The 26,801-nt window shown below is 37.0% G+C and overlaps 1 protein-coding gene across 2 annotated transcripts in view; it reads left to right on the top strand.

Annotated features, from left to right (window-relative positions):
• CDK13 (cyclin dependent kinase 13) overlaps window positions 1-26,801 on the top strand; it is a 121,341-nt gene that overhangs the window by 88,461 nt on the left and 6,079 nt on the right. For both annotated transcript variants that reach the window (XM_059397239.1, XM_059397238.1), the window contains exons 8-11: window positions 10,772-10,873; window positions 10,972-11,049; window positions 20,831-20,947; window positions 21,489-21,620. In XM_059397239.1, the coding sequence (XP_059253222.1) occupies window positions 10,772-10,873; window positions 10,972-11,049; window positions 20,831-20,947; window positions 21,489-21,620 (429 nt within the window). The remainder of the gene's footprint in view (window positions 1-10,771; window positions 10,874-10,971; window positions 11,050-20,830; window positions 20,948-21,488; window positions 21,621-26,801) is intronic.

Below are 26,801 nucleotides of genomic sequence, written 5' to 3'. Positions count from 1 at the left end.
TAATTCTCTTTTTATTTCTTGTAAGGGTCTTTAAAATTAGCAGCTCTGGCTTATGTATTTTAATTATCCAGAACCTCCCAAGTACCTCAAGGGCCTAACTAAGATCTTGCTCTGAGCAGTTGCTTTATGCCTTTTATCTGTTTAGACCAAAGGGCAGGCTCAGGCATCTGCCAGCCTGGGGACACACCCTTAATGGTGGTACTTTTATTTGTTGGGGGTGAAGGTAAGGAAGACCATAACTATTTCTCATCTCTCCTGATCCACCCATCTTTTGAATTCCTGGGATTATCTAAGGGCAGAGTATTGAGATGTGTCTTTGATCTCGATTGATACGTCATTGGATGTAAAGAAAAATACATTGAAAATTCAGTGATGGTACTTTGCTTTATTAAAAGTATTTATCAGCCTGAATATTTTATTCATTTTACAAATGAAAGCATTTCCACAGTTTTGAGATATTTGTGTTTTAAAATTGAACTTCTGGTGTGCCTGGGCAGGCTCAGTTGGTTAACTGTCTGCCTTTGGCTCAGGTCACGATCCTAGGAGTCCTGGGATGGAACCCCACAGTGTGTTCCTGGCTCGGGGCAGGGCCGGGGATGGGGGATGTAGAGCCTGCTTCTCCCTCCCCCTCTCCCTCCCGCTTCCTCTGCTTGTGTGTGCCTGCTCTCTCTCTCTCTCTGTCAAATAAATAAATCTTTAAATGAATAAATAAAATTGAACTTTCTGTGTCATATTTTACAGTTGAATGTGTTTTCTGACTTTACATAGTTCTTGTGGCAAAAACTAAGAATTTAGAAAAACTTGAAAAAGCCATTAATTGGTATACATGAAATACTTTTACCATATACTTAGAAGTATATTTCATCTAGTTTTGTGTTTAATCATTTCTTTAAAGATTTTATTTTTTTATTTGACAGAGATAGAGAGCAGGCAGAGGGAGAAGGGAGAAGCAGGCTCCCCACTAAGCAGGGAGCCTGATGTGGAGCTCGATCCCAGGACACTGGGATCATGACCTGAGCTGAAAGCAGTCGCTTAACTGACTGAGCTACCAGGTGCCCCTATCATTTTCGATTATGCACTAAATATTTTCACTTCTAAATTTGATAGAAGAGTTAAAAAAAACTAGTCTTAATTTTAGCTGCTAAAGACAACTATGTTCTAAATGCTGCCTAGAACTTAATACATAGTATATAAAATATTTCAAATATTCTTTTCAATAAAATTTAATAATTTTAATTTGTGTGATTTCTCTATATAATTTAACATATTTTTACTTTTAAAAATATATTTAAAAACACTAAAACAAAAAGATAAAGTATTCACTGTTTACAGAAGGATCTATATTAATTTAAACATTTTCTTGGGCGCCTGGGTGGCTCAGTGGGTTAAGCCTCTGCCTTCGGCTCAGGTCATGATCTCAGGGTCCTGGGATCGAGTCCCGCATGGGCTCTCTGCTCAGCAGGGAGCCTGCTTCTCTCTGTCTCTCTCTCTCTCTGCCTGCCTCTCTGTCTACTTGTGATCTCTCTGTCAAATAAATAAATAAATAAATAAATCTTTAAAAAAAAAATTTTTTTTTTCTTGAGACCATAGGTATTCAGTTACACTTGAGTTAACAAGACCATAGGTTTCATATGCTTACAGATCCTTGAAATGTTTTTTGAAAACTGGTCATTATAATTTTCACAAACTTTGTTCTCCCACCCAGCTAATGCATGTATGTCAACTAAACTTAAAAGGCCACATATAGGGGCGCCTGGGTGGCTCAGTGGTTAAGCTCTGCCTTCGGCTCAGGTCATGATCTCAGGGTCCTGGGATCTAGCCCCCCATTGGGCTCTCTGCTCAGCAAGGAACCTGCTTCCTCCTTTCTCTCTCTCTCTCCCTCCCTCCCTCTCTCTCTCTGCCTACTTGTGATCTATCTCCCTGTCAAATAAATAAATAAAATCCTTAAAAAAAAAAAGGCCACATATATATATTTTTAAAGATTTTATTTATTCATTTGAGACTGATAGAGCGTGAGCAGAGGGAGAAGCAGATCCCAGAACCCCAGAGATCATGACCTGAGCCAAAGGCAGACACTTAACCATCTGAGCCATCCAGGCATCCCTAAAGGCCATATACATGAAAGTATCTGACCCATGCCCCATGTTGTTCTGGGCTTTGTCTGTGGGGGTCATACCAAAAAATGGCACCTGGGTTTTTTGTCTTCTGAGAAAGAAAACCTAAAAATAGAATATAGTCTTAAATATTATTTAAAAAATAAGAACGTGAAATTAAATCTGTTGATAATAGAGATTAGAATTTACAGAGATTGGTCTTTCACTATGTCTTGAAGGAGGTGTAGGATTAAAGGAGAAAAATAGGGAGGGGATTTCAAATTTGAAAGGAGTTAAGGCATAAACAGGTGAACTTTTTTTGATCAAGGTGTAATTGACATACAGCACGTATTAGTGGGGAACCTGGGTGGATCAGTTGGTTGAGCGTCTGACCTTTGATGGTCATGATCTCAGAGTCATCAGACTGAGCCCTACGTTGGCTTCATACTCAGCTTAGAGCCTGTGCTGCTCTGGGGCTCTGCTTCTGCCACCTGCCTGTCTCTCAAATAAATAAATAATAATAAATCTTTAGGGTTGCCTGGGTGGCTTAGTCGGTTAAGCATTGCCTTCCGCTGGGTCACAATCCCAGGGTCCCCGAATCAAGCCCCGCATCAGGATCCCTGCTCAGCGGAGAGCCTGCTTCTCCCTCTCCCTCTGCCTGCCACTCTCCCTGCCTGTGATCTCTCTCTCTCTGTCAGATAAATAAAATCTTTTTTAAAAAATTAAAATAATAAATCTTTAAAGATTTTATTTATTTGTAAAAGATTTTATGTATTTATTTGAAGGAGAGACAGAGATAGCAAGAGAGCGAACATGAGCAGGGAGGAGAGCGAGAAGTAGGCGATGTGGTGAGATGTGGTGCTGGATCTCAGGACTCCAGTATCATGACCTGAGCCAAAGGCAGATGCTTAACTGACTGAGCCACCCCAGGAACCCCTATAATAAAGATTTTTAAGTAAAATCTTAAAAAAAACCCACATTAATCTTAGAATGTAATGATTTGGCAGTTGTGTACACTGTGAATTGACCACAATAAGTCTAGTCATCATTTGTCACTATAAAAAGTTACAAAAGAAAAATTTCTCTTTTATTCTTGTGACAAGAACTTTAAAGATCCACTCTCCTGGCAACCTTTAAATATGTACTATAGTACCATTGACTGTAATCACCAGTCTCATATCACATCCCTATGACCTGTTCATTTCACAGTGAAAAGTCTGTGCCTCCTGAACCCCCTTCATCCACTTTGCTCTCCCTCCTCCTGGCAACCACCTTTCTGTTCTTTATATCCATGAGTTTTTTATTATTTGCTTGATTTTTAGATTTCATATATAAATGAGATCATATGGTATTTGTCTTTTTCCATCCACTTATGTCACTTAGTATAATACCTTCATGGGCCATGCATGTTGTCATAAATACCAAGATTTCATTGTCTTTTATGGCTGAATAGTATTCCATTATATATGTGTAATCTCCCTGTCTGGGTTTTGTGTTTCACAGATTCAGATTACTGCGATTAACCCCAGTCCAGAAGCAGATGATCCTTCTGATGTATCATCAGAAGGTCACTAGTAGCCAAATGCTCCATCACAGTGCCTACACATCATTCACCTCACTTCATCTCCTCACATAAGCATTTTATTATCTTACATCATCACAAGAAGGATGAGTACAGTACAATAAGATAATTTGAGGGAGAGAGAGACCATATTCACAAGTTTCATTACTGTATGTATTATAAATGTTCTGTTATTGTTGCTAATCTCTTATTGTATCTAATTGATAAATTAAGGTTTATTATAGTTATGTATGGATTAGCAAAAAACATAGTATATATAGGGTTCAGTACTATTGTGGTTTTAGGCATCCATGGGGGGTTTTAGATGGTATTCCTTATGGGTAAGGGGGACTTACTGTGTGTACCACATCTTTTTTATCAATTCATCCACCTAGAGACACTTAGGTTATCCCATATCTTGACTATTGTAAGTAATGCTGCAGTGAACATGGAAGTACAGATTAGTATTTCCATTAGTGTTTCCATTTTTTTTTTTAATAAATACACAGAAGTAGGATTGCTGGGTCATATGGGATTTCCATTTTTAATTTTTGAAGAAACCTCCATACTGTAACACTCCATAGTGACTCTACCAGTTTTTACATTCCCACCAACAGTGCACAAGGGTTCCTTCTTTACATGCTTGGTAATCCTTATTATTCGTGTCCTTTTGATAACAGCCATTCTTACAGGTGTAAAGTGATCTCATTGTGGTTTTCATTTCCCTCATGAATAGTGAAGTTGAGCATCTTATATGCCTTTTGGCCATGTGTGTGTCATCTTTGGAAAAATGTTTCTTTGGATCCTATGCCCATAATTTAATCAGATTTTGGGAGGTTGTTTTGCTGTTTGATTGTATGAATTCTTTATATATTTTGGATATTAACCCCTTAGGAGATACATGATTTGCAGATATCCTTCCATTCAGTAGGTTGTCTTTTCTCCTGTTGATGGTTTCCTTTGCTGTGCAAGAGCTTTTTAGTTTGATGTAGTCCCAACTTATTTTTGCCTTTGTTGCCTTTGCTTTTGGAGTCAGATCCAAACAAACAAACACCTGATGTCAGGGAGCTTGTTGCCTGTGTTTTCTTTTATAAGTTTTATAGTTTCAGGTGTTAACATTCCAGTCTTTAATCTATTTCAATTTAAATTTTGTGTATGACATAAGATAGTAGTCCAGTTTTATTCTTTTGCATGTGGCTATTCAGTTTTCCCAGTACCATTGATATTTAAGAGATTGTCCTTTCCCCAGTATGTATATATATATATATATATATATTTTAAGATTTTATTTATTTAGTTGTCAGAGAAAGAGAGCACAAGTAGTGGGAGCAGCAGGTCAGGGGAGAAGCAGGCTCTTTGCCAAGCAAGACGTGCAGTGCAGGACTCAATCCCAGGAGCCTAGGATCCTGATGTGAACTGAAGGCAGACGCTTAGCCCACTGAGCCACCCAGGCATCCCTCCCCAGTGTATATTCTTGCCTCCTTTATCATAAATTACTTGACCGGCTATTCATGGGTGTATATCTGGGCTTTCTATTCAGTTCCATTGATCTATGCATCAGTTTTTATTCCAATACTGTATAAAGTTTTGATTACTATAGCTTTGTAAATTTGTTTGAAATTAGGGAGTGTGGTGCCTCCATGGCTATTTGGAGTGTTTTGGGGTTCTGTATAAATTTGGGGGTAGTTTGCATTATTTTTGTGAAAAAAATGCCTTTGGTCAAAAACCAGTAATATATTATAGAGTGGCTAACTGAACAGAATAAAAAAAAATGCCATTGGGATTTTGATAGGAATTTCATTGAATCAATAGATTGCACTGGGTCGTGTAGACATTTTAATGATACTAATTTTTCCAATCCACGAGCATGGAACATCTTTCCATTTATTTATGACTTTGGTTTCTTTCATCAGTGTCTTTATGGTTTTCAGTGTATAGGTCTTTAATCTTCTTGGTTAAACTTCTAGGCATTTTTTTTTTTGGATGCAGTTATAAATGGGATTGCCTTCTTATTTTCTCTTTCTCACACTTTATTGTTAGTGTATAGTTGATTTCATATCCTGAAATTTTACAGAATTTATTACCTTTAACAGTATTTTGGTGAAGTCTTTGGGATTTTTTATATATAAAATCATATCATCCACAAATAGTGACAGTTTTACTACTTCTTTTTTCAGTTTTAGTGCCTTTTTACTTCTTTTTATTAACTAATTGCTGTGGCTAGGATTTTTCAATACTATGACAAATAGAGTGGATCGAGTGGGCATCATTGTCAGGGATTTTTGTATTTGTATTCATCAGGGATACTGGCCTGTAATTTTGTTTTTTTGTGATGTCTTTGGTTTTGTTATGAGGGTAATGCTGTCCTTATAAAATGAGTTAGGAAGTGTTCTCTCCTCATCAATTTTTGGAAGAGTTTGGGAAGGATAGGTATTAAATCTTCTTTAAATGTTTGGTAGAATTCATCAGTGAAGCTGTCTTTCTGGTCCTGGACCTGTTTGTTGGGAGATTTTGAATTACTCATTCATTCTCCTTACTAGTAATCAGTCAGTTCGGATTTTATTTTTCTTCATGATTCAGTCTTGGAAGATTATATATTTCTAGGAATTTTTATTTGAGCCTTTTCTCTTTTTTTCTTGAGTCTAGTTAAAAGTTTGTTGCCTTTGTTTGTTTTTTTTGTTTTTGTTCTTTTTTCAGAGAACCAGCTCATGGTGTCATTGATCTTTTCTGTTGTCTTACTAGTTTCTATTTCATTTATTTCTGCTCTTTGTTATTTCCTTCTTTCTAATACCTTTGGGTTTTGCTTGTTCTTCTTCTAGTTCCGTTAGGTGTAAAGTTAGATTGTTTATTTGAGATTTTGTTTTTTTGAGGTAGGCCTCTATCGCTTTGAACTTCCGTGTTAGAACTGCTTTTGCTGCATCCCATAGATTTTGGTAAGTTGCATTTTCCATTTTCATTTGTTTTGAGGTTTTTACTTATTTCTCCTTTGATTTCCTTATTGACCCATTGGTTGTTTAGTAACATATTGTTTAATCTCTATGTATTTGTGATTTATTTCCCAGTTTTTTTCCATTCACTTCTACTTTCATACCATTGTGATTGAAAGAGATGCTCAATGTGATTTCAGCTTCTCAAGTATATTGAGACTTGTTTTGTGGCCTAACGTAATTTATCTTGGAGAATGTCCATATGCACTTGAGAAGAATGCACATTCCGCTGCTTTTGGATGGAGTGTTCTGTATATATCTTTATAAAACCATATGATCTAATTGGTTGCTTAAAGCTGATGTTGCCTTATTGATGTTTTTTGTCCACATGATCTGTCCATTGGTGGAAGTGGGGTATTAAGTCCCCTGTATTATTGTGTAAGTCCCCCCATTAGGTCTGTTAATATTCACATTATCTAGATGCTCCTATCTTGAGTGCTTAAGCATTTAGAAAGGTTAAATCTGGGCGCCTGGACGGCTCAGTTGGTTGAGCGACTGTATTCAGCTCAGGTCATGATCCTGGAGTCCTGAGATTGAGTCCTCCATCAGACTCCCCGCTGAGCAGAGGGTCTGCTTTTCCCTCTGACCTTCCTCCTCTCATGCTCGCTTGCTCTCTCATGCTCTCTCTCTATCAAATAAATAAGTAAAATTTTTTTTAAAAAAAAGAAAGAAAAGAAGTGTTATATCCTTTTGTTGGATTGACCCCTTTATCATCATAAAGGTCTTCTTTGTTTCACTTGCTCTCTCTTTTTTTAAGATTTTATTTATTTTACTTGAGATAGAGCACATGAGCATGGGGGTGCGGGGGAGAAGCAGACTTCCCACTGAGCAAGGCGTGCAATGTAGGGCTCAATCCCAGGACCCTAGAATCCTGACCTGAGCCATAGCCAGATACTTAACCAATGAGCCACCCAGGCATCCCTCTTCCCACTAATAAGGGTCTCTTATTACACTCTTGGTTTTAAAATCTATTTTGTCTGACATAAGTAAAGTCACCCCTGCTTTCTTTCGGTTTCCATTTGTATGAAACGTCTTTTTCTATCTCTTTAAGGCTGTGTGCATTCTTAGATCTGAAGCAAGTCTCTTGTAGGTTGCAGATAGAAGGATCTTGTTTTTTTGTTTGTTCGTCTTATTTATTCAGCCACTCTGTGTCTTTTGGTTGGAGAATTTAATCCATTTCTATTAAAGTAATTAATAGATCTGTACTTATTACCATTTTGTTCATTGTTTTCTGGCTGGGTTTTAGTTCCTTTCTTGCCTTCTTGCTCTCTTCCTTTGTGGTTTGGTGATTTTCTTTAGTGTTATGCTTAGATTCTTTTCTTATTATCTTTGTGCATCTCTTATAGATGTTTGCTTTGTGGTTATCATGAGCTCACACATAACAGCCTATATATAACAATCTATTTTAAGTTGATGGCAATTTAAGGTTTTTTTGGTTTTGTTTTTAAAGATATCCTTGTTTTAGTGAGAGCATGCATTGGAACAGAGGGAGGGACCGAGGGAGAGAGAATCTCAAGCAGACTCTGCTTAGTGTGGAGCCTGGTGCAGGACTCCATTGACCTGAGCTGAAACCAAGAGTTGGACCCTCAACCAGGCATCCTGATAGCAGCTTACGTTTGAATGCATTCTAGAACTCTACATTTTTACTTACCCTGGCATTTTATGTTTTTGATGTCACACTTTATATCTTTTTCCTTTGTATATCCCTTAACTGATTATTGTAATTACAGTTTATTTTACTAATTATGTCTTTTAACCTTTATAGTAGCTTTATGTGATTTAAACCACTGCCATTAGTCTATCTTTACCAGTGAGATTTATACTTAAATGTTTTCTTGTTATTAATTAGTAAAGAAAGTTTCTTTTCAGCTTAAAGAATTCCCTTTAACATTTCTTGAAAAGCCAGGTTAGATGATGAAATTATTTAGCTTTTACTTGTCTGGAAAACTTTCTCTCTCCTTTAATTCTAAATGATAACCTTGCCGGGTAGAGTATTTTTGTTTGGGATTTTTTTTTCTCTCAGCACTTTGAATATAATGTGCACTTTCTTCTGGCTTGCAAAGTTTCTGCGGAAAAATCTGCTGAGAGTCTTATGCAGACCTGGGGAGGGGAGGTCCTTTGTATGTAAAAGTTGTTTTCCTCTTGCTCCTTTTTAGATTATCTCTTTCTTTTACTTTTGACATTTTATTTATACTATGTCTTGGTGTAGATCTTTTGGAATTCATTTTTATAGGCTCTTTTGGGCTTCCTGGATCTGGATATCTGTTTTAACACGTTAGGGAAGTTTGCAGCCACTGTTTCTTCAAATAAGTTTTCTTCTGAGGTTTTACCTTTTTCTTTCATTTGGACATATTTTTTCTGTTTCCTCTTTTTGCTTGATTGTGGTTATTTCTATGTTTAGGGAAAACAGCTGTCTCTTCTAGTCTTGAAGGAGTGGCCTTGTATAGGAGATGATCTTTATCTTTCAGCCTTGCTCTAGCTCTTCTGTTTCTCAAACCTTTGTGTTTGTCTAAGCACTCTGATTTATATTTGATAGGAACCAACTATTGAGGATGTTCCAAGACCCGTCAGTGTTGCAAAGGCAGGGCTTTCAATCAGCACCTAGATTCAGGCTGATTGGAAGCCAGACCCTCAGGCAGTAGCTTTTAATGTATGCAAATATATATAGTCATATGGAACCACAATTGTAAATCCTCTGGCCTGCAGACCAGGTTATTCTGGAGATATCCCTTGGACTACAGTTGGAAAAGTCAGAGCATAAGATGAAGTAAAAAGCTCCTTTCTGAGAGGTACCAGTAATGAGGTCAGTAGAGAATGCAAGGATGGTGTCCTCTGCCCTATTGTCCCTGAGAACACCTCTGTAGACTTCAGATGTGCGGCAAACCTGAAGTCTGCCCCTTAGGCTGAAGCTCCAGGACATCTAAGTAGGCCTGCCCAGAAAGACTAGGGGTGTGTTTCAGTCTGTATAATGCCCTGGGCATGGTAGCCTGCCAAGAACGGTTTGATTATTACTTTCCCATGGGACCCAGAAATGCAGGTTCCCTGGCCACCAGAGCCAGGTGATCAGGGAGCATCTCCGTTGTGGAGTGTATGTGACCAACAGCTTTAGTGCAGCTGGGGGAGAATACAGGACTGGGGTGCACCTGCCAGCTTTAGTGGGGCCATAGGAGAGTGCAGGGTCGGAGTGTACCACCAGTGCTATCAGAGTAGAGGGAAGGTGCAACAGTGGTGTCTGGCAGCACCTTTGTCCCTGGACAGAGCCCCAACAGGCCCCTGCCCCTCTTGTGGCTGGCTTAAGATCAGCCAATGAATCTTCCTCACAACAGTCTAGTGGCTTTTCAAACAGCTGCATTGTGTTCATCCCTGGCATGAGTGACTCTGCAGGCAAGCCTTTTAGAGAAGTATCTCAGTGACTCTGCAGGCAAGCCTTTTAGAGAAGTATCTCAGTGACTCTGCAGGCAAGCCTTTTGGAGAAGTATCTCAGTTCCATTCCCTACAGCCTATTTGGTCCACCAGATAAGCCCTACTGGCAAATAAAGAGGTAGCAGTATGTGTCTATCCTCTCTTTTAGAAGGTGACAAAAGAAATTATCTTGATAAAGTATCATATCTATTACCAGTGGTACTTTGCAGAATAGATCTCAACGACTACAGTCTACATTTACGTACTTTGTATTTGCATACTGAAGTGGAGTTGCAGTCAGTGAAATATTGTCAAAAATAAGCCCAAGTGAAAATTTTTGTTAGGTGATTCCAATTTGTACTATATCTTGCCACACATTAGTAATTTGCCAGATTTGGTCAAAATCAATCAACTTCCTTTAAGTCAGTTAATCCCCTTTAAAGTTATGGAAAGGAAAAAACAGAACTGAACAGTTGGGACCATTTTTTGACCAGATGACAGTTAAAATCAGCCAACTACTTGGAAATTTTCAGTTAATCATGTTGCTCTCAAATGTATTTTTTGATCACATATGTCAGATGTAATAGCATGGCTGAATTTAGTAGGCAGATGAAATTGGTTTTAGTTAGGATTGTAGGATTGCTTTAATGAGCCAAAATAATATTTCTTAAGAGAATCTCTCTTATTAACAGATATTAACTCAAAAGAGTGCTTTCTGTGTTTTTTAGTCGGCCGTATACTAACAAGGTCATCACTTTATGGTACCGTCCACCTGAACTGCTGTTGGGAGAAGAAAGATACACACCTGCTATTGATGTATGGAGCTGTGGGTAAGATAGGCTTACTGACTGGTTTAATTTACTTGAAATTTTTGGTAGTAAAGTAAAATCATATCATTTTATAATGATGCATATTTTTTTTCCTCTAGCTGTATTCTTGGTGAACTCTTCACAAAAAAACCTATATTTCAAGCAAATCAAGAACTTGCACAACTAGAGTTAATAAGGTAAGCTCCTGATTGTAATATTTGTTGAGGGGTGTGTAATACTTCATAGGAAGTTTAAAATCTTTCAAGTTTGTGTCTTTAGGAGAACAGCATGGTTTTCTTGAAAGCTAATGATTGCTGCATGGAGGAGAAACTAGAATGTGGGTACTTCTTGATACTTGATCTAGTAAAATTAAAGATCTCAAAGTCCCTAAATCTTTTTGCAATTAAATGAAAGGGTGGGGGGCCCAAAAAATAAGACCAGGAAGAAAGAGTAAATAAATATGAGGAAGGAGAGAATAAATGGTAGATAAATTTTTTTTTTAGTATGGCAGGATGGAAGAATTAGTGTTTTGGGGATACTGTAAAGACAAACTGTTTTATATACACATATGCATACATGTTTATATGTGAGTGTTTATACATGGAAACATCTGTATGTACCTACAGGCGTCAGTCTTCATTATTTGGAGTCTGTTGTAGTGCCTAAGTCATAAGGGCATACATAATCACTTTTCTCTTCATGTAATGTTTTAAAGTAATTCTTTTCTTTTTAAAAAAAGAGTTTTGGCTTTCATATATAATAATGTCAATTTGCAACTTCTAAGTTTTGTGTGTGTCTCAAAATATGGATGAGAACTTTTAGGAAAGATATTGGTATGAGGCACAGATACCAATATACTATGAACCTTCCCTTCAACAGACTTATTGGATTAATTGATGCTCTCCAGTCCCTCTGTAAGTAACAGTAGCATGATACATGACACGCTGAATGTTTGCAGCTGGTAGACTACTACTCTCTAGTAAGACTATGTATTTATCCTACCTGTTGAAGTATAATGACTAAGAGATGGTTGTTTCCAATTTTGTATACCAACTTTTTATTATTATATGTGTGTCCTTTAAATATATACAGATGCAGTGCTTGCAAAGACTTAACAAAGTTGCTATCAAATTAACTGGGTGGGAGGCAAGTTACTTTAAGTTAGAAAGGTAAGTCATAAAAATTTAGAAGAATTTAGTACTCAAATTGCTTTAAATCCTTAAGAATAATGTGGTTTGTTCAAGAAAGCTAATGCTGAGTCCCATTCAACAAATCCTCTGTTCAAAGAGAGGCCTTGCTCTGTGTCAGAAAATTGGAAAATGTATATTTTAAATTTCTCAGTTATAATAAAATATTTAAATTCTGTATCTGTGTTTCTTTATTTTATTTTATTTTTTCATGATTCCCTCTTACCCATTTTTTCACTTAATAAGGCAGTGGTCCTGATTCTTTGGATACTAGGGATTCTATTAATGATCCTAACTTTTATTTATACATGATGCAAGCATTTTTCTAAGAATTTCTCTTGAATTAGCCTCAGTTAAGCTTCATACAGCCTTCCATTTACTTTTTATAATTAAGAAAATGGAACCTTAGAAAGTGAAGAATTTGTCTAGGGTCATATAACTGGCAAGCAGCAAAATCGAGATTTGAATTTAGACAGTTCTACCTTAGTAGCGAAATTTTAATGAATTCTCTACACCATGTGGGAAATAAGACTTCCTGAAGCTTTTAGGTTAGTATGACACATACATCAGTAATTGACAAAAACATCCTGAAAATTTTCTATAGAATATTAATCCAAAAATTCTGAAGGAAAGATTAGCCAGTCATATCTAGCTTTTCATTAAAAATCAACTTGCTGAGTCAAGTAGGAGTCATTCAAAGAATACACGAATGTTGCAGTTTTAGGACATCCATTATTATAATTCACCACTTTTAGAAATAAGGTAATATGTTTTTCTTAGTAGGTGTTGAATAAGCATTTGCTGGAATACAAACTAAGTGTAAAAGTATATTTCTTTAACATGGTGAAAATATGTATTAGCCAGAATAATATTTAGTGGTGAAATACTAGAAGATGTAAGACAAGAATGATAAAAAGCGTCTTCTAGTATCATTATTTTCGGAGTGTTTTAGAAGTACTAACTAGTTAACTGGTAAGTGACCCAGTAAGAGGTATAAAGAGTGGCAGGATGAAGGCAGTATTGTCATAATTTGTATATGAAAGCATTGTATACAGGCTGCCTGCAAGGAAATTACCTGAAACACCTTAAGTAAAAGAGTCTAATAAAATGACAAGTGTTGAGAAAATATGTGCTTGTGTATATTGTGTGTAAACTTATGAACACAGTATCCTAATATGACATACGAATACATACATACTAAAAGCAGTAGCTTCTTAAAAATATGTACCAACAATAAGCAGTTAGAAATGTACATGAGGAAGAAGATGCCTTTAACAAAAGCACCACCATATATAGTCCAGGGATATTGAAAACTATGTCTCACTGAAAATTGTAAAGTAGATTTAAAGTACCTATTGGGAATGGCATATCTCATTTTTGGTTGGAAGCCTTAACTTTTTAAATATGACAGTTCAACCTGTATTAATCATTATAGGCCTAATGCAGATTTCAAATGATAGTTTCCCTCCAGATAAACATTAAAATAACCAGAAAAAGTCTTAAAAAGAAGGAAAATTTGGCATATTGTATGTTAAAATTATGGCAACTAAAACCATTTTACTACAAGATACATAGATGAAGTGGTGGCAAGACAGGGAAAGTCCTGAAGTAAAGCAAGTTTATATGGACCTCCGAATATGAGACAGAAGTCATTTCAAGTCAGGGGGATTAACAGAACACGTATCCATTGGTTTCTGGTTGTGTGCCAGGGCACTGAGAATACAATACAATGAAGAGTGGGGGTTGTATCCTCAGTGCCTCGTAACTAGCACACAGCTTCTTCTGGTTTCTAATTGGGAGAGACAAGACAAATGAATAAAATACATCAGGTGTTTATAAGGGTAAGGAGATAGAAAATTATAAGAGGCAGTGTTACAGAGAGAGTCCGGGAGTTTCTCCCAGAGGTATCATTTGAGTGAAGTGAGGGAACAACAAAGTAATAACGATCCTGAGGCATGAGTGTATTTGGATTATTTTATGAACATGTTAAGTCGGTTAGTGAACTATATAGAAAAAAGAAAGCTCAATCCATCCACTTGGTGATATACTATATAGATATGAAAAAGGAAATGGTAGACCTGGGGATGCTGACACAGGAAAGCAACATCGTTTCATGATGAGCCGCGCGCGCGATAGAAGGCTGTGTTTGGTTTGCAGAAGAGTCTGGAGTTGTTATGTGAGCATGGATTTGTGAGAGGGCTGCGAAGAGGACTATTTTACATTCCAATTTATATATTTCAGCATGTTTTTGTTGGTAAAATACCAAGTATTAATAATAATATAAAAGTGCTGCAATTTTGATTCTGTGGCATTAAGTAGTTTTAAAACATGAAGGAAAAGTTAAGTTTCTGACAAAAGAAACAGTTTTCTCCCTGTTAGGAAGGAGGCAGCAGCGTATTAATTGAAAGGGTGGGCTTTGGAATCTTACAGACCTGGGTTCTAATGCCAGCTCAGCTGCTTCCTGCCCTTGGGACTTAGGGTAAGTTCCATAGTGCTCTCAGTTTGTTTATTCACAAGTAAAACAGTACTAATCGTATTCTTAGGGTTACAGGAGTCCAATAAATGTAAGTTTCCTACATATTTCTTCCCCTCACTTTACCTGCAGTAATGCTGGGATATATCCCCAATCTAAAGCCCCAGGAATGATGAGTTCTAGTCTGCATGGTACAGAAATATGTATGAACTAATGAAAGGTGGGAATACTAATCAGAATCTATCTTAAAATGTTTCACACAGCAGTGATCAAGTTATTTGTACTTAGCTTGTTCCAAACACTATTTTAGGCAAAGTACAGAAGTTTTGTGATAGAAATAGAGGGGGTTTAAAAGTGATGGCAGGGGCACCTGGGTGGCTCAGTTGTTAAGCGTCTGCCTACGGCTCCGATCATGATCACAGAGCGGGAAACCTGACTCTCCCTCTTCCACTCCCCTTGCTTGTCTTCCCGCTCTCGCTGTATCTTTCTCTGTCAAATGAATGAATGAATGAATAAGTAAATAAATAAAATCTTTTTTTAAAAAGAGTGATGGCAAAAAGCGCCTGGGTGGCTCAGTCAGTTAAGTGTCTGCCTTAAGCTCAGGTCATGGTTCCAGGGTCCTGGGCTTGAGCCCCACATCCCGGCTCCTTGCTCAGCAGAGAGCCTGCTTCTCCCCTGCTTGCCATTCCCTCTGCTTGTGCTTGCTATCTGTCTTTCTCTCCCTTGCTCTCTCTCTGTCAAATAAACAAATAAAATCTTAGAAAAAAAAAGTGATAGCAAAAGAAAATGAAAAACGGGTGATGACAAGATGGGATGAATAAAGGCAAAAAATGTTTTTAACATAAGGGTCACACTTATAACCCTAAGCCTTTTAGCAGCCAGAAAGAACCTTTATATCACACAGTATACATTGCTTATGAAATTTTTAAAAAATTACAATCATGGAAAAAATTAGATTGGAATAAAAAGAACCCTTCTTTTGTCTGACCTCCACTCCCTTCCCCCGGCCCTATACACACAAAGCCTGAGACCTAGATGGTCACACGGGTGAGATTTTTATAATTTTAAAGGCTTAGACTTTGATTGTTCTAGAATATAGGTAAAGAAGGGAAGCTCCCAGATTTTTAAAAATGAAGCATGTGTGTCTTCAAAGAACAATAGCATAAAAAATCCTGTAAATTGCTACTTTTTGCGCTAAGAATTTCTCTGCACTCCTAAAAATTATGAAAGATCCCAGGAGCTTTATTTATGCTAGTTATATCTATTATTCAATATTTATCATACTAGAAATTAAAACTGAGAAAGTAAAAATACCTATTTTAAAACAGTATGTTAACATTGTTTAATTATAAAACGTCTGTATTTTCCAAACTAAAATAAATGTTGGTGAAATGAGTAGCACTGTTTTACATCTTTACATAAAAAGATATTTTACATATCTTTTACAAAAGATTTTACATAAAAAGACATTAAAAGAAATGTCTGGCTTAATAGAGTAACATCTGGATTCCCTCTCTGTAATATGCTGGTTTCGGTTGTCTTTTCAGGTCATTGTACATGTTCTTCTTTGAAATTACACTAAGTAAGTGGTAATTTCTTATAGGTTAGTTGTAATATACGGTCTGAAAACATATGAAGGCATATTTTGTATTCTAATATATTAAAATGCATTAGTCTGTCTTGCACTCTGGATCTGTGATGATTTTGCAACACTGGTAATACGGAAAATAGTGGGTCCCCTATTTCAGCAGATCTTCTAAATGTAACATTTCTTTATATAATTTTGGTTATCACCACTAATCTCATCAGAAAAGCCCACAGATATTTATTGTGAAGCTGTCGAGTCTATGGCATAGATGTAAGCTTCCTAGTAATTCTAATTTTCTCTTGAAAGCTTGGATTTTATAATTGAACATAAATACTGCAGTCATCATTCTTGAAGTAACAAGTGGACTCGTTCACACGTGAGAAAATGTCTGGCAGACACCCAAGTCTGAGTGACCATAGTGTGTTGCTTGTTCATATAGGTAAAAATGACCGTCCATGAAAAACACATGGCTACTTCAGCTTGCAGCTCAAATAATTGCACAAGTGCTTCTCAGGGTAGCTGTCAGAATTTCTTGAGCAGCAGAAGTGCTTATGAGTATTTTCTGCTTCATCATTGAAAATATAAAGAAGATATATACTGTTCCAAATAGTGTTAGGGTTTAATAACATTAACGATTTTTTACCACTTCAATGAGTACATTCTTTTTTAATTTTATTTTTTTTTTTTTGAAGATTTTATTTATTTATTTGACAGAGAGAGTTCACAGTAGACAGATAGGCAGGCAGAGAGAGAGAGAGAGGGAAGCAGGCTCCCTGCTGAGCAGAGATCCCGATGCGGGACTCGATCCCAGGATCCTGAGATCATGACCTGAGCCGAAGGCAGCAGCTTAACCCACTGAGCCACCCAGGCGCCCCAATGAGTACATTCTTAAGTGGCATGTGGTGTGTCTCTTCCCCACCCCTGCCCCCACCCCAGGAGATGGTATAGTCGTGAAGAGTATTTACTGCCTGATAGTTTGGTGCCACTGCCTTGAATCTTGCTAAGGTGCTGGTCATTCTCCACCATAGGCTTTGTACCATCAGTGCAAAATCAACACACTGAAAAAGGCAAATAATGTATTAGTAATACCTTTCACCTAAAGAGTCTGAACTCCATTTTTGAGAAGTCCTGTGTACTAATCTCACATAGGAATATTGATGTACAACATCTAAATGAACAAGTAGGATACAGCATTACACTAAAATGATAGTATTTTACTAAGGCCGGGAAGTACTCCTCTATTGAATGTAAGTGTGGGTATTAAGAATGCTTTTAGTATGATTCATGACATGAGTTATTCAGGGGGAAAAATGCAGATGATGATTATAATAGTTTCTAAAAATGAAACTAACAAAACTGAAGTATCCTTTAAAATTTAAAAGTTACAAAAATAAAGACCACAGTAAAAAGGAATAAATGAATTCTTAACAGCATATATGCGTGAGTTTGTGTGTGTGGCTGTGATTATCTTTATTATGTGTTGTTTTTCTCAAACCACAAGTCATTATCCTTCCCATTTGTAAACAGTGAGAGGGAGTACTCCCATTAAAGTTAGAAACCAAACAAAACTACCCAATATTGTGTGGCATCATTATCATTGTAACATTGTTTAGAAATTTTCACATACCGTACCATATCAGGAAAAAGAAGTATCCATGTTTGAAAAAACAGAGAAAAAATTATTATAGGTGATAAGATTGTAAACCTGGAAAGCCTCAAAGAAACTATTAAAACTATGGTAAGAGCCATAGGCTCTCAGATGGCTATCTAAAACTTTGTATGTCATATGTAAGAATGTCTTCTGTAACAGAACTTCCCTATTTACTGCTTAGACTGTATAATAGGAATAAGAATACATTCAAAAACGTCCTTAAAAACCTGATAAAAAGCAATATATAAGATCTAATTGAAGAAATGGAAATATAAAACTGAAGGAAATAGAAAAATGGGGTATTTCTGGGACAGAAGTGTTAAGCCTTCTGAAGATAGCTGTCCTTTCTAAATTAATCTATAAATTCAGAGCTGCAGTTGAATCCAAACAGATGCTCTTACTTTTGGAGTGTGACAGCATTGATGCTAGGTTCATCCTAGGAAAATGCTGAGGAGACTAATTAGAGGAATGGATTATAGAAGGCTTTGTTCTGTTGGCCTTACAAAAATTAAAAGCTACCATATGGTACTGATATCAGAGTACATAGATCAGAATAGATTCCCAAAATAGACCTCAGGTATTTGCGGATTTAGTGTATGATACATCTCAAGACCTCTTCGGTAAGTGATTTTGAGATAACTGGCTGGCTATCAGGCTAGTTTTTGCTAATAAGCAATTACCATCAATTGCTGTCCTGTCTGCTTCCTTAGTTCCTAGTAAGCTTCCCTGCCTCAGTGGATCTGTTCTGTCCTGTGTGCTACTACCAGCTAGATAACCACTCAGCTATCTTCCCACAACACAGAGTACAATAATTGAAGCTCTTCAGCTAAGAGGTAATGAAACTTACTTTTATCGAAGGGCTTTTGAACAGTCCAGATGCCAGCTCATTTAATCTCACAGCTTTGAAGGGAAATGAACCTCTCTTTTACAGAAGAAGAAACAGATTCTTCAGCAATGCAGTTTAACCAGTATCACAGACAGGATTCCGTTTTAAAGTTTGTTTTCCAAGTCTGTCTTCATTATAGTTAGGCTTTTAAAACACTGTGTGGCTCCTATCTGTGCTCTCAGCTAACCCTCCCTGAGCCCCATGTTCCACCTGTTTCCTTGGTCTTCTTCCCACATGTCTGTCCTTGACTACTTCATGGCTCTGTCTGTGGACTTCTCTTTGCCAGGAACATTTCCCTTACTTACTTTTGACCTGTCTGTTGCTTGCCTATCCTTGGAGCTGTAGCCAAAATTCCACACCTCGTCCATATCTTGAGTGCATGTTCCTGTATTTCTGCAGTTGAAAGTATCCTTCATTTTTAAATATTGCAGTGAACTTCATACTTCTGTAATAACACATCAGTCTGCCGGGGAGTATTTATATTTATATACTTACTTGAAGAAGTACACAAAACAGTGAGAGACACGGTTCACTTTAGTGAGCGAAACAGGCAGGTCAACCAAGATACAAAGCAGCATGAAATATGAAAAAGTGTCCAAAGAAGCAAGTAGAATGCTAAGGGACCCTTCTGAGTTGCCATGGGGATACAGAAGACTGCACTGAATGGATTATTTGATATGAATCTCGAGCAATGAAAAAGATTCTCCACTAGTTAGAATCTAGGGAAAGAGAATTTTATCACGGACATTGAAGAGTGTGATTGGGCAGTGGGGAGAGATGAACTGGGGATTGAGATTAGGAAGGCAGATTGAGACCCAGGGTCAGTCTTGTTTCCTAAGGGAGCCACTGTATTTTTGAGGAGGTGTAAAAATCCAGTCGGGAGGAAGAAGAGACTGGCCGTGTGCAAAGGATAGGCTCTTACTACCTTCTTAGAAGCTTGTGTTTCCAAAATCGTAAACTCTGTTGAAACCAAAAAAGTACATTTTAGGGACATAGCTTAAAAAAGATGAGCAGTTGTCTTATGTAAATATGTATGTTTTCTGAGATAGCGTTCTACAGCTCAGCTAAAGGATGGCTGGACAACATTAGTCATCCCTTGTTTATGCACACTGGTGCATTTATATTTATTACGTACAGAACATTTTTATTTTTAGTCGGTGATGCATGGACACTTCCTCTTCACATGTGAAGATCAGCTGAGGATTTTATGTTCAGTGTACATTTATTTTTGAGGTTCAGTATATGCAAGCTTACCATATTTAACAAATTTTTCATCTACTTATTGGCGAGTGAGTTTTTAAATGCTTACCAGCTGGAGTTACCTCTACACATTATTGTAACAGGGACTTAGTCGTTAGTACAAAAATAGGGCTTTCAAGCTACAGATAAGCACAGAGTAAAGCAGTTAAAATTTCTCAATACCTTGAATTCAGTGGCATTACTTAAGCTGAAGAACTTCTGTGTTTCAAGACTGTTACTTTGAGGGGCGCCTGGGTGGCTCAGTGGGTTAAGCCGCTGCCTTCGGCTCAGGTCATGATCCCAGGGTCCTGGGATCGAGTCCCGCATCGGGCTCTCTGCTGAGCAGGGAGCCTGCTTCCCTCTCTCTCTCTCTGCCTGCTTCTCCGACTACTTGTGATTTCTCTCTGTCAAATAAATAAATAAAAATCTTTAAAAAAATAAAATAAAAAAAAAAAAAAGAGTGTTACTTTGAGGGTCCTTCTGTTGATGGAATGCAGCAGCAGACATGACTGTATAGTTTCCTTCCTGTGTGGAAATTTGTTTCCGCAGTTCTTGCAGAAGTAATGACAGGTACCTGTAAGACCAGAGAAAGACATAAACCTACACTCTGGTTCCTTAATTTATTGGCATAAAATTTTTCATCTCGGTTCAAGACATGGTCAAAGTATTTGGAGTGTTACCTGTGTTTTAAGACTTGATTTTGCAAATGTGAAGGTTTTCTTTTTAGGAATTGGAATGTTTGGAGTGTTAGAAATATCCACTGACAATAAATTGATTCCTTAAAACAAGTAATTAAGTTGGGATGCTAAAATATTTAATGAAATTTCTTATATATTGTATCAAGACTCCAACTTTTCTGTGTTGAAGGATGGGGGGATTTTTATATAGCAGTTGTCTGTATTTTTTTCTTCTGTGGAGTTTATATTGATGTACCTCTTTTTGTGTATTGTTCAGCCGTATATGTGGGAGTCCGTGTCCTGCAGTGTGGCCCGATGTAATCAAACTACCATATTTCAACACCATGAAACCAAAGAAGCAATATCGTCGAAAGTTAAGAGAAGAATTTGTTTTGTAAGAAGGGGATGCTTAAGTGTCCATATCGCACTGAATTTTTTTTCTTTTTTTTTAGTTATTTCTTGAGAATTCTAAATGTCACTCTGTCCTCTATTGATCCAAGGTAGACCTATCTCAGTTCTTCTATGTCCTTTACTTTTGAGTTTCCCTTTGCTACATGCAAATTACCATCTCACTGTCATTATGGTATCGGTGATTTAGGGGTGTGTGTTTCATTTGGAGCTTACATGACAGAGCTGGAACACCATTTAATGAAGCTCCGGTTTTTATTTTGTTATAGGAAACTGTTCTGTTCAGTTCTTAATTTATGGCATAATCTCAAATTTCCAACAGTAATAAGATACACCATTGTTGGCCAAATTTCAAATTATTTAGAATAGCAGTTTTAAAAAATTATGTAAAAATGACTGTGTCTTAAAAGGGAAATTTGGAATCTATTGGAATAAAGTAGAGCAAACATGTTATGAAATGTCAACTTAAAGAAACACTAAGCTTGTGTCAGAGACTATGCATGACTTCTGTCGTCCTCTCCTGCCAGTATTCCTGCAGCCGCACTAGACTTGTTTGATTACATGCTCGCCTTGGATCCCAGTAAGCGCTGCACCGCAGAACAGGCGCTCCAGTGCGAGTTCCTGCGGGACGTGGAACCCTCAAAAATGCCTCCACCAGAGTAAGTGGCTTTTCATTATGTTAGATCCCATCTGGCCAGTTTTAATAGCATTGCTATAAAACAATCAGAAACTCTTCCATGATTAGTTAAGTCAAAAGAAGTAGCATAAATCAAAAGAAAGAGTAGTAGTAACACACATAATTTGTACATCTAGAATGCAGAACCTCGTTTCATGTTCAGCTAACCAGGATTAGCAAAAGCAGTCTTCCTCTTTCTAATTTTACTAGATTTCAACTCTAATATTCCTGCTGCCAATATTATTCTGGTAGTACTTCTACCATACCTCGTGTTTATCCTGCTGCTAGTTCCTATAGTTAAAAACTTGAGTGCTCTGCTAAGCATTTTTCTTGTATTCCCTCCTATCAGGTGGTTATTATTATTGTCACTGTTCTACAGAGGAAGAAGCAGGCTCAAAGAGGTTAAGAAACTTGCCCAAGAATACAAATCTAGTTCAGGGTGGAGCCAGCAAGTTCAGTAAGAAAGAGCAGTTCTGAAATGCTCCTTGGCAGACAATACAATAGGAAATCCTAAGAGCGTTAGTAACAAAAGCCAGTATAGAATGAATTTATTGTATGATTGAGAGAAAATGTATAGAGTTTGAGAGTCACAGTAACTGGGTTCTTGAACCTTCATTCCCTCGTGGCTCCTATAATTTCTCTAGATCTATTTGGGGGGGAGGGGGAGGGGACAAAGCAGTCCATTTGGTTCTTTTTGATAGGCTCTAGAAACTTTATAGGGATAACTTTAAAAATTGATAAAAAGCAAGCCTATTTCTATAATAAAATGTTTCCATGTAATAAAATTAGTGTATTATGAATGAACAAACGTGGGCTTTGGAGTTCCAAATCCTGGCTCTTCCACTTATCACTTAGATTGGGCTTATTATATTTTCTAAGACCTTCATATTCAGCTTTATTAAGTTTTTATTGAACTATATATGAATTGCCATTACTGGATGGTTTGAAAGACAAAAAGGATCTATCATTTGAAGTTGAAGGATCTGAATCATTCTTTTGAAACTTTGACTCTTCTTCCTTCAAAGAAGAATTCTTTTCAACTTTTGATTTGGAAACATTTCACCTCTACAGAAAAACAGGAAGAATAGTACAATGAGCATTTGTATACCCTTCATGTAGATTCAATAGTCACTGACATCTGCTTTATCACTATATATAATAAGCCTTTTTTCCTGAACTATTATATTGTGAGAGTGACACGACACTTATCAATAATTTGCTGTGTTTCTGTAAGAACTAGGACTTTATAACTACAGTACAATTATAAAGCGTAAGAAATTTAACATTGCGGTATCTAGTAGATAGTCCATATTCAGATTTCTCCAGTTGGCCCAGTAATTTCCTTTATAGTCTGGTTTTTGGGGTTGTGTTTTGTTTTGTTTTGTTTTTTTTGTCTTAGATGAAGAATTCATTCAAAGCTCACACATTTCATTTAGTTGCAGTGTCTCTTCAGTCTTTAATTACTCTTTGGGTAGGGCTTTTATGACATTGACATTTTTGAAGAGTTGAAGCTACCTGTTTTGTAAAACATTCTATAATCTAGCTCTGATGGCTTTCTTGTGATCAGAATTAGAGTAACCTTTGTATGTGTCAAGAATACTACTGAGGTAGTGAGGTGAGCTTCTTGCTTTATCCTGTCAAGAGGAATATAAGGTCATTTTTCTCCCAAGGTAATACTAAGTTGATCTCTTGGTTTAATTGGTCCACAGGAAAGATTTCTGATAAAAGCTATATTGAGCATATTTTTAAATTGGTGTATAAACTTTTTTTAATCAAGGGTTGGAATAGTTGCAAAAGATATAAATTTCAGTGTATGGTAAGTGTTGACATTTTCAAATGGGCAGTTATATCACTCTTGTAAATGTGTCCAGCGGGATCAAAATATCTTAGCATTTTGATATTCACCAAGAGTCATTTAGAAAATACAAAGCCTTTTTTTTTTCTTCTTGATCAATTGATCTTTGCAAATATTACTAGTATGTTAATTTAAGTTTAAAAATGGAAAGAAAATTGTTGAATCACTATGTTGTACCCCTGAAGCTAATATAATGTTATATGTTAACTCTACTTCAATTAAAATTTTTTTTTAAAAAAAAGGGAAGAAAGGGGTGTGTGAGTGGCTCAGTCAGTCAAGTGTCCAACTGTTTGATCTTAGCTCAGGTCTTGATCTCTGGGTCATGAGTTGAAGCCATGTTGGGCTCCATGCTGGGTGTGGAGCCTACTTAAAAAATAAAAAATGAATATGTGTGTGTGTGTGTGTATGTTTATGTAAATTTGGTTGGTGATGCAACCTAATGAAATAGTAGGGCTATGATCCCCCATGTAATTTTAATATCTATCAGTTAATACTCCTTATTCTAGAATGACAAAGTCCCACATTAATTGTAATTTTATTTTTTATTTTTATAAGTACCCTTGTAAATAAGCCTTCACGAACAGATGGACTCTTGTCATAGTTTTGTCACTGATTTCTTTGCATTTCTTCCACATGGCTTGCAAAAATCACATAGTGATTTGTCATCAGAGATTTTTTTTTTTTTTAAGATTTTATTTATTTATTTGACAGACAGAGCTCACAAGTAGGCGGAGAGGTAGGCTGAGAGAGGAGAAAGCAGGCTCCCCGCTGAGCAGAGAGCCCAATGCGGGGCTTGATCCCAGGACCCTGGAATCATGACCCAAGCCAAAGGCAGAGGCTTAACCCACTGAGCCACCCAGGCACCCTGAGATTTTTTTTTTTTTTAATTTCTATTTATTTATTTGACAGAGAGAGAGATCACAAGTAGGCAGAGAGGCAGGCAGAAAGATGGGGAAGCAGGCTCCCTGCTGAGCAGAGAGCCTGATGTGGGACTCAATCCCAGGACCCTGAGACTGTGACCTGAGCCAAAGGCAGAGGCCTAACCCACTGAGCGACCCAGGTGCCCCTGTCATCAGAAATTATTAGAATGATCTTTCAGATGTCAACTTTAGGATTCTTTCTCATAATTTTCTTGATAGTAAAGAATTAGAAACCATGTGACTTGAAGAGACTTTTTTTTAATCCAGTAATTAATCATTTTTTTCAAAATTTGAGAAAGTAAGCTAAAGAAGCTTTACCAATACTTAATAAATGCCTTCTTGTTTTCTTTTTTTGTTTTTTTTTTTTAGAGGTGGGGGGGTGGGGGGCTGGGGAGGGGTGGAGGAAGAGGGAGAGAGAAAATTTTTTTTATTAAAGATTTTTGTTTATTTTCGAGAGAGAAATCCCAGATCTGGGGATCATGACCTGGAGCCAAAGGCAGGCGTTTAACCAACTGAGCCACCCAGGCACCCGGGAGAGAGAATCTTAGGCAGGCTCCACACCCAGTACAGTTCCAAACATGGGGCTCAAATCTCTCTACCCTGAGATCATTACCTGAGCCTAAGTCAGGAGTTAGTCACTTAACCAACTGAGTTATCCAGGTGCCCCTAAATGACTTTTTACACTTGGTACTTTTTCTTTTATTAGTGCTTGTTTCATCTAGTATACGTAGAAAAGTTTAGGAAGTCAACATGTAATGTCAGTACAACTTGGCCAGTCTGTATGTTAGATTGTTTTTCTTATTAAATGTTTTTGTGGAAGCCTTGGAACCGTAGATACATCCCATTAATGGGAAGCGCGTGCCACATTACCTAATTGGAAATTCTCTCCATATTGTCAAACACATCACCTAAATTCACTTAATTTTTATCAGAACACAACTGACTGCATTTCTCCATTAAAAATAAGGATGTTAAATACACATTTTGGTGAACAGGCTGTAATCCAGTAATAAATTAGGGATATATCACTAAAGCAGTCAGGTTGAAATTATAATGCTATCGATTTAATATATAAATTAAGAGTTATAGAAACATCTCATTATTTTGTAATATGTAATAGGTAGTTAAAATGATCAATTATCTGTGAGGTGAGGACTGTGAAGAAAAGCATTGGCATGGTATTCCTTTGGGAGCTATGTGTATTTATTAAACTCTTGTCATTTTTTTTGGAATAATCAAATGAGAATGGGATATTAAAAAACCAAAACAACTACATTAATTGTATGAGACGTGGTGTCAGATTTTTCTGATTTAATGAAAAGAAGGCATTTTCTGCTAAAAAGTGAATTAGAGTGACAGCTAGCCTATAATTTTATTTTTTCTTAACAGCAAGTAAAAAACACCAATTTCTAAGATAAAATGTGATCAACTGTAATTGGAATAAATATTTCATGATGTGATTTGATTAAAGTAGTTTTCAGCTGTCATGTTGAATGATGGTAAATGGCATCAGACATGAATATAGTGCCTGCTGTGTGAGAGGCACTGTCCAGTGCCTGCGTATGTTAACATGTATTACCTCTACCCCATAAGGTAGATTGTATTGCTGATCTCATTTTTAAAGATAAGGAAACTGAGGCACAGAGGTCAAGTTACTTGCCTGATGAGACACAATAAGTAAGTGGCTGAGCCAGTATTTGAACCTTCAGAAAAGCAAATAAAAATTTGGTCATCCTGGAAAACATTGCTGGTGTATCCAGAGTCAGAGTCACTAACCTGTACGTTTCAGCTGTTTGTTGGGTATTGCTTCTCTTTCCTAGAGATGAGTGTTGAGATAATCCATAGAGGAAGCTGTTAGCTTTAAACTATGGGAGGGAACCAAAGCCCTTGTTAGTGGAGTTCTTTGCTTGCTTTCTTCTCATGGGGCTTTGCCGCAAGAGCCTCGAAGTGAGGTCACTCCAGTTTCCCTACTCCGCAGTGTATCTGAATTCAGAATATTCCAGCAGGGACTAAGGCCACACATCTTATGATACATGCACACGCACAGCGCACAGAAAGGAAAGTCTTTGGCGGGTTTATGATGCCTTAAAGCTTCCCAATATCAATATTTCAAATTGTACCTTTGTTTGTTACTCCAGGAGGTTTTTACACGCTGAGGCAATGCACCATAGTAAGATGGCTGAGAGGTATGCCTTTGTTTTGTTTTTGGACCTCAGGTGCATAGACTTGGTTTAATCATAATCCTCGTGTCACTCATCATTGGTCCATGCATGGCTCTCTTTTTTTTCTTTTAGTTACTTAGTTATTTTAAATGATTTTAATAAGCAGCCATGAACCTACCAAATAAAAGCTAGAACCTTGACAATAACCTCCGTTAGTCATATCATCC

This window comes from Mustela nigripes, chromosome 4 (assembly GCF_022355385.1).
Source record: "Mustela nigripes isolate SB6536 chromosome 4, MUSNIG.SB6536, whole genome shotgun sequence".
NCBI lineage: Eukaryota > Metazoa > Chordata > Mammalia > Carnivora > Mustelidae > Mustela > Mustela nigripes.
The sequence above is the reverse complement of the archived record's forward strand: the minus strand, read 5'-3'. Positions and strand labels throughout refer to the sequence as shown.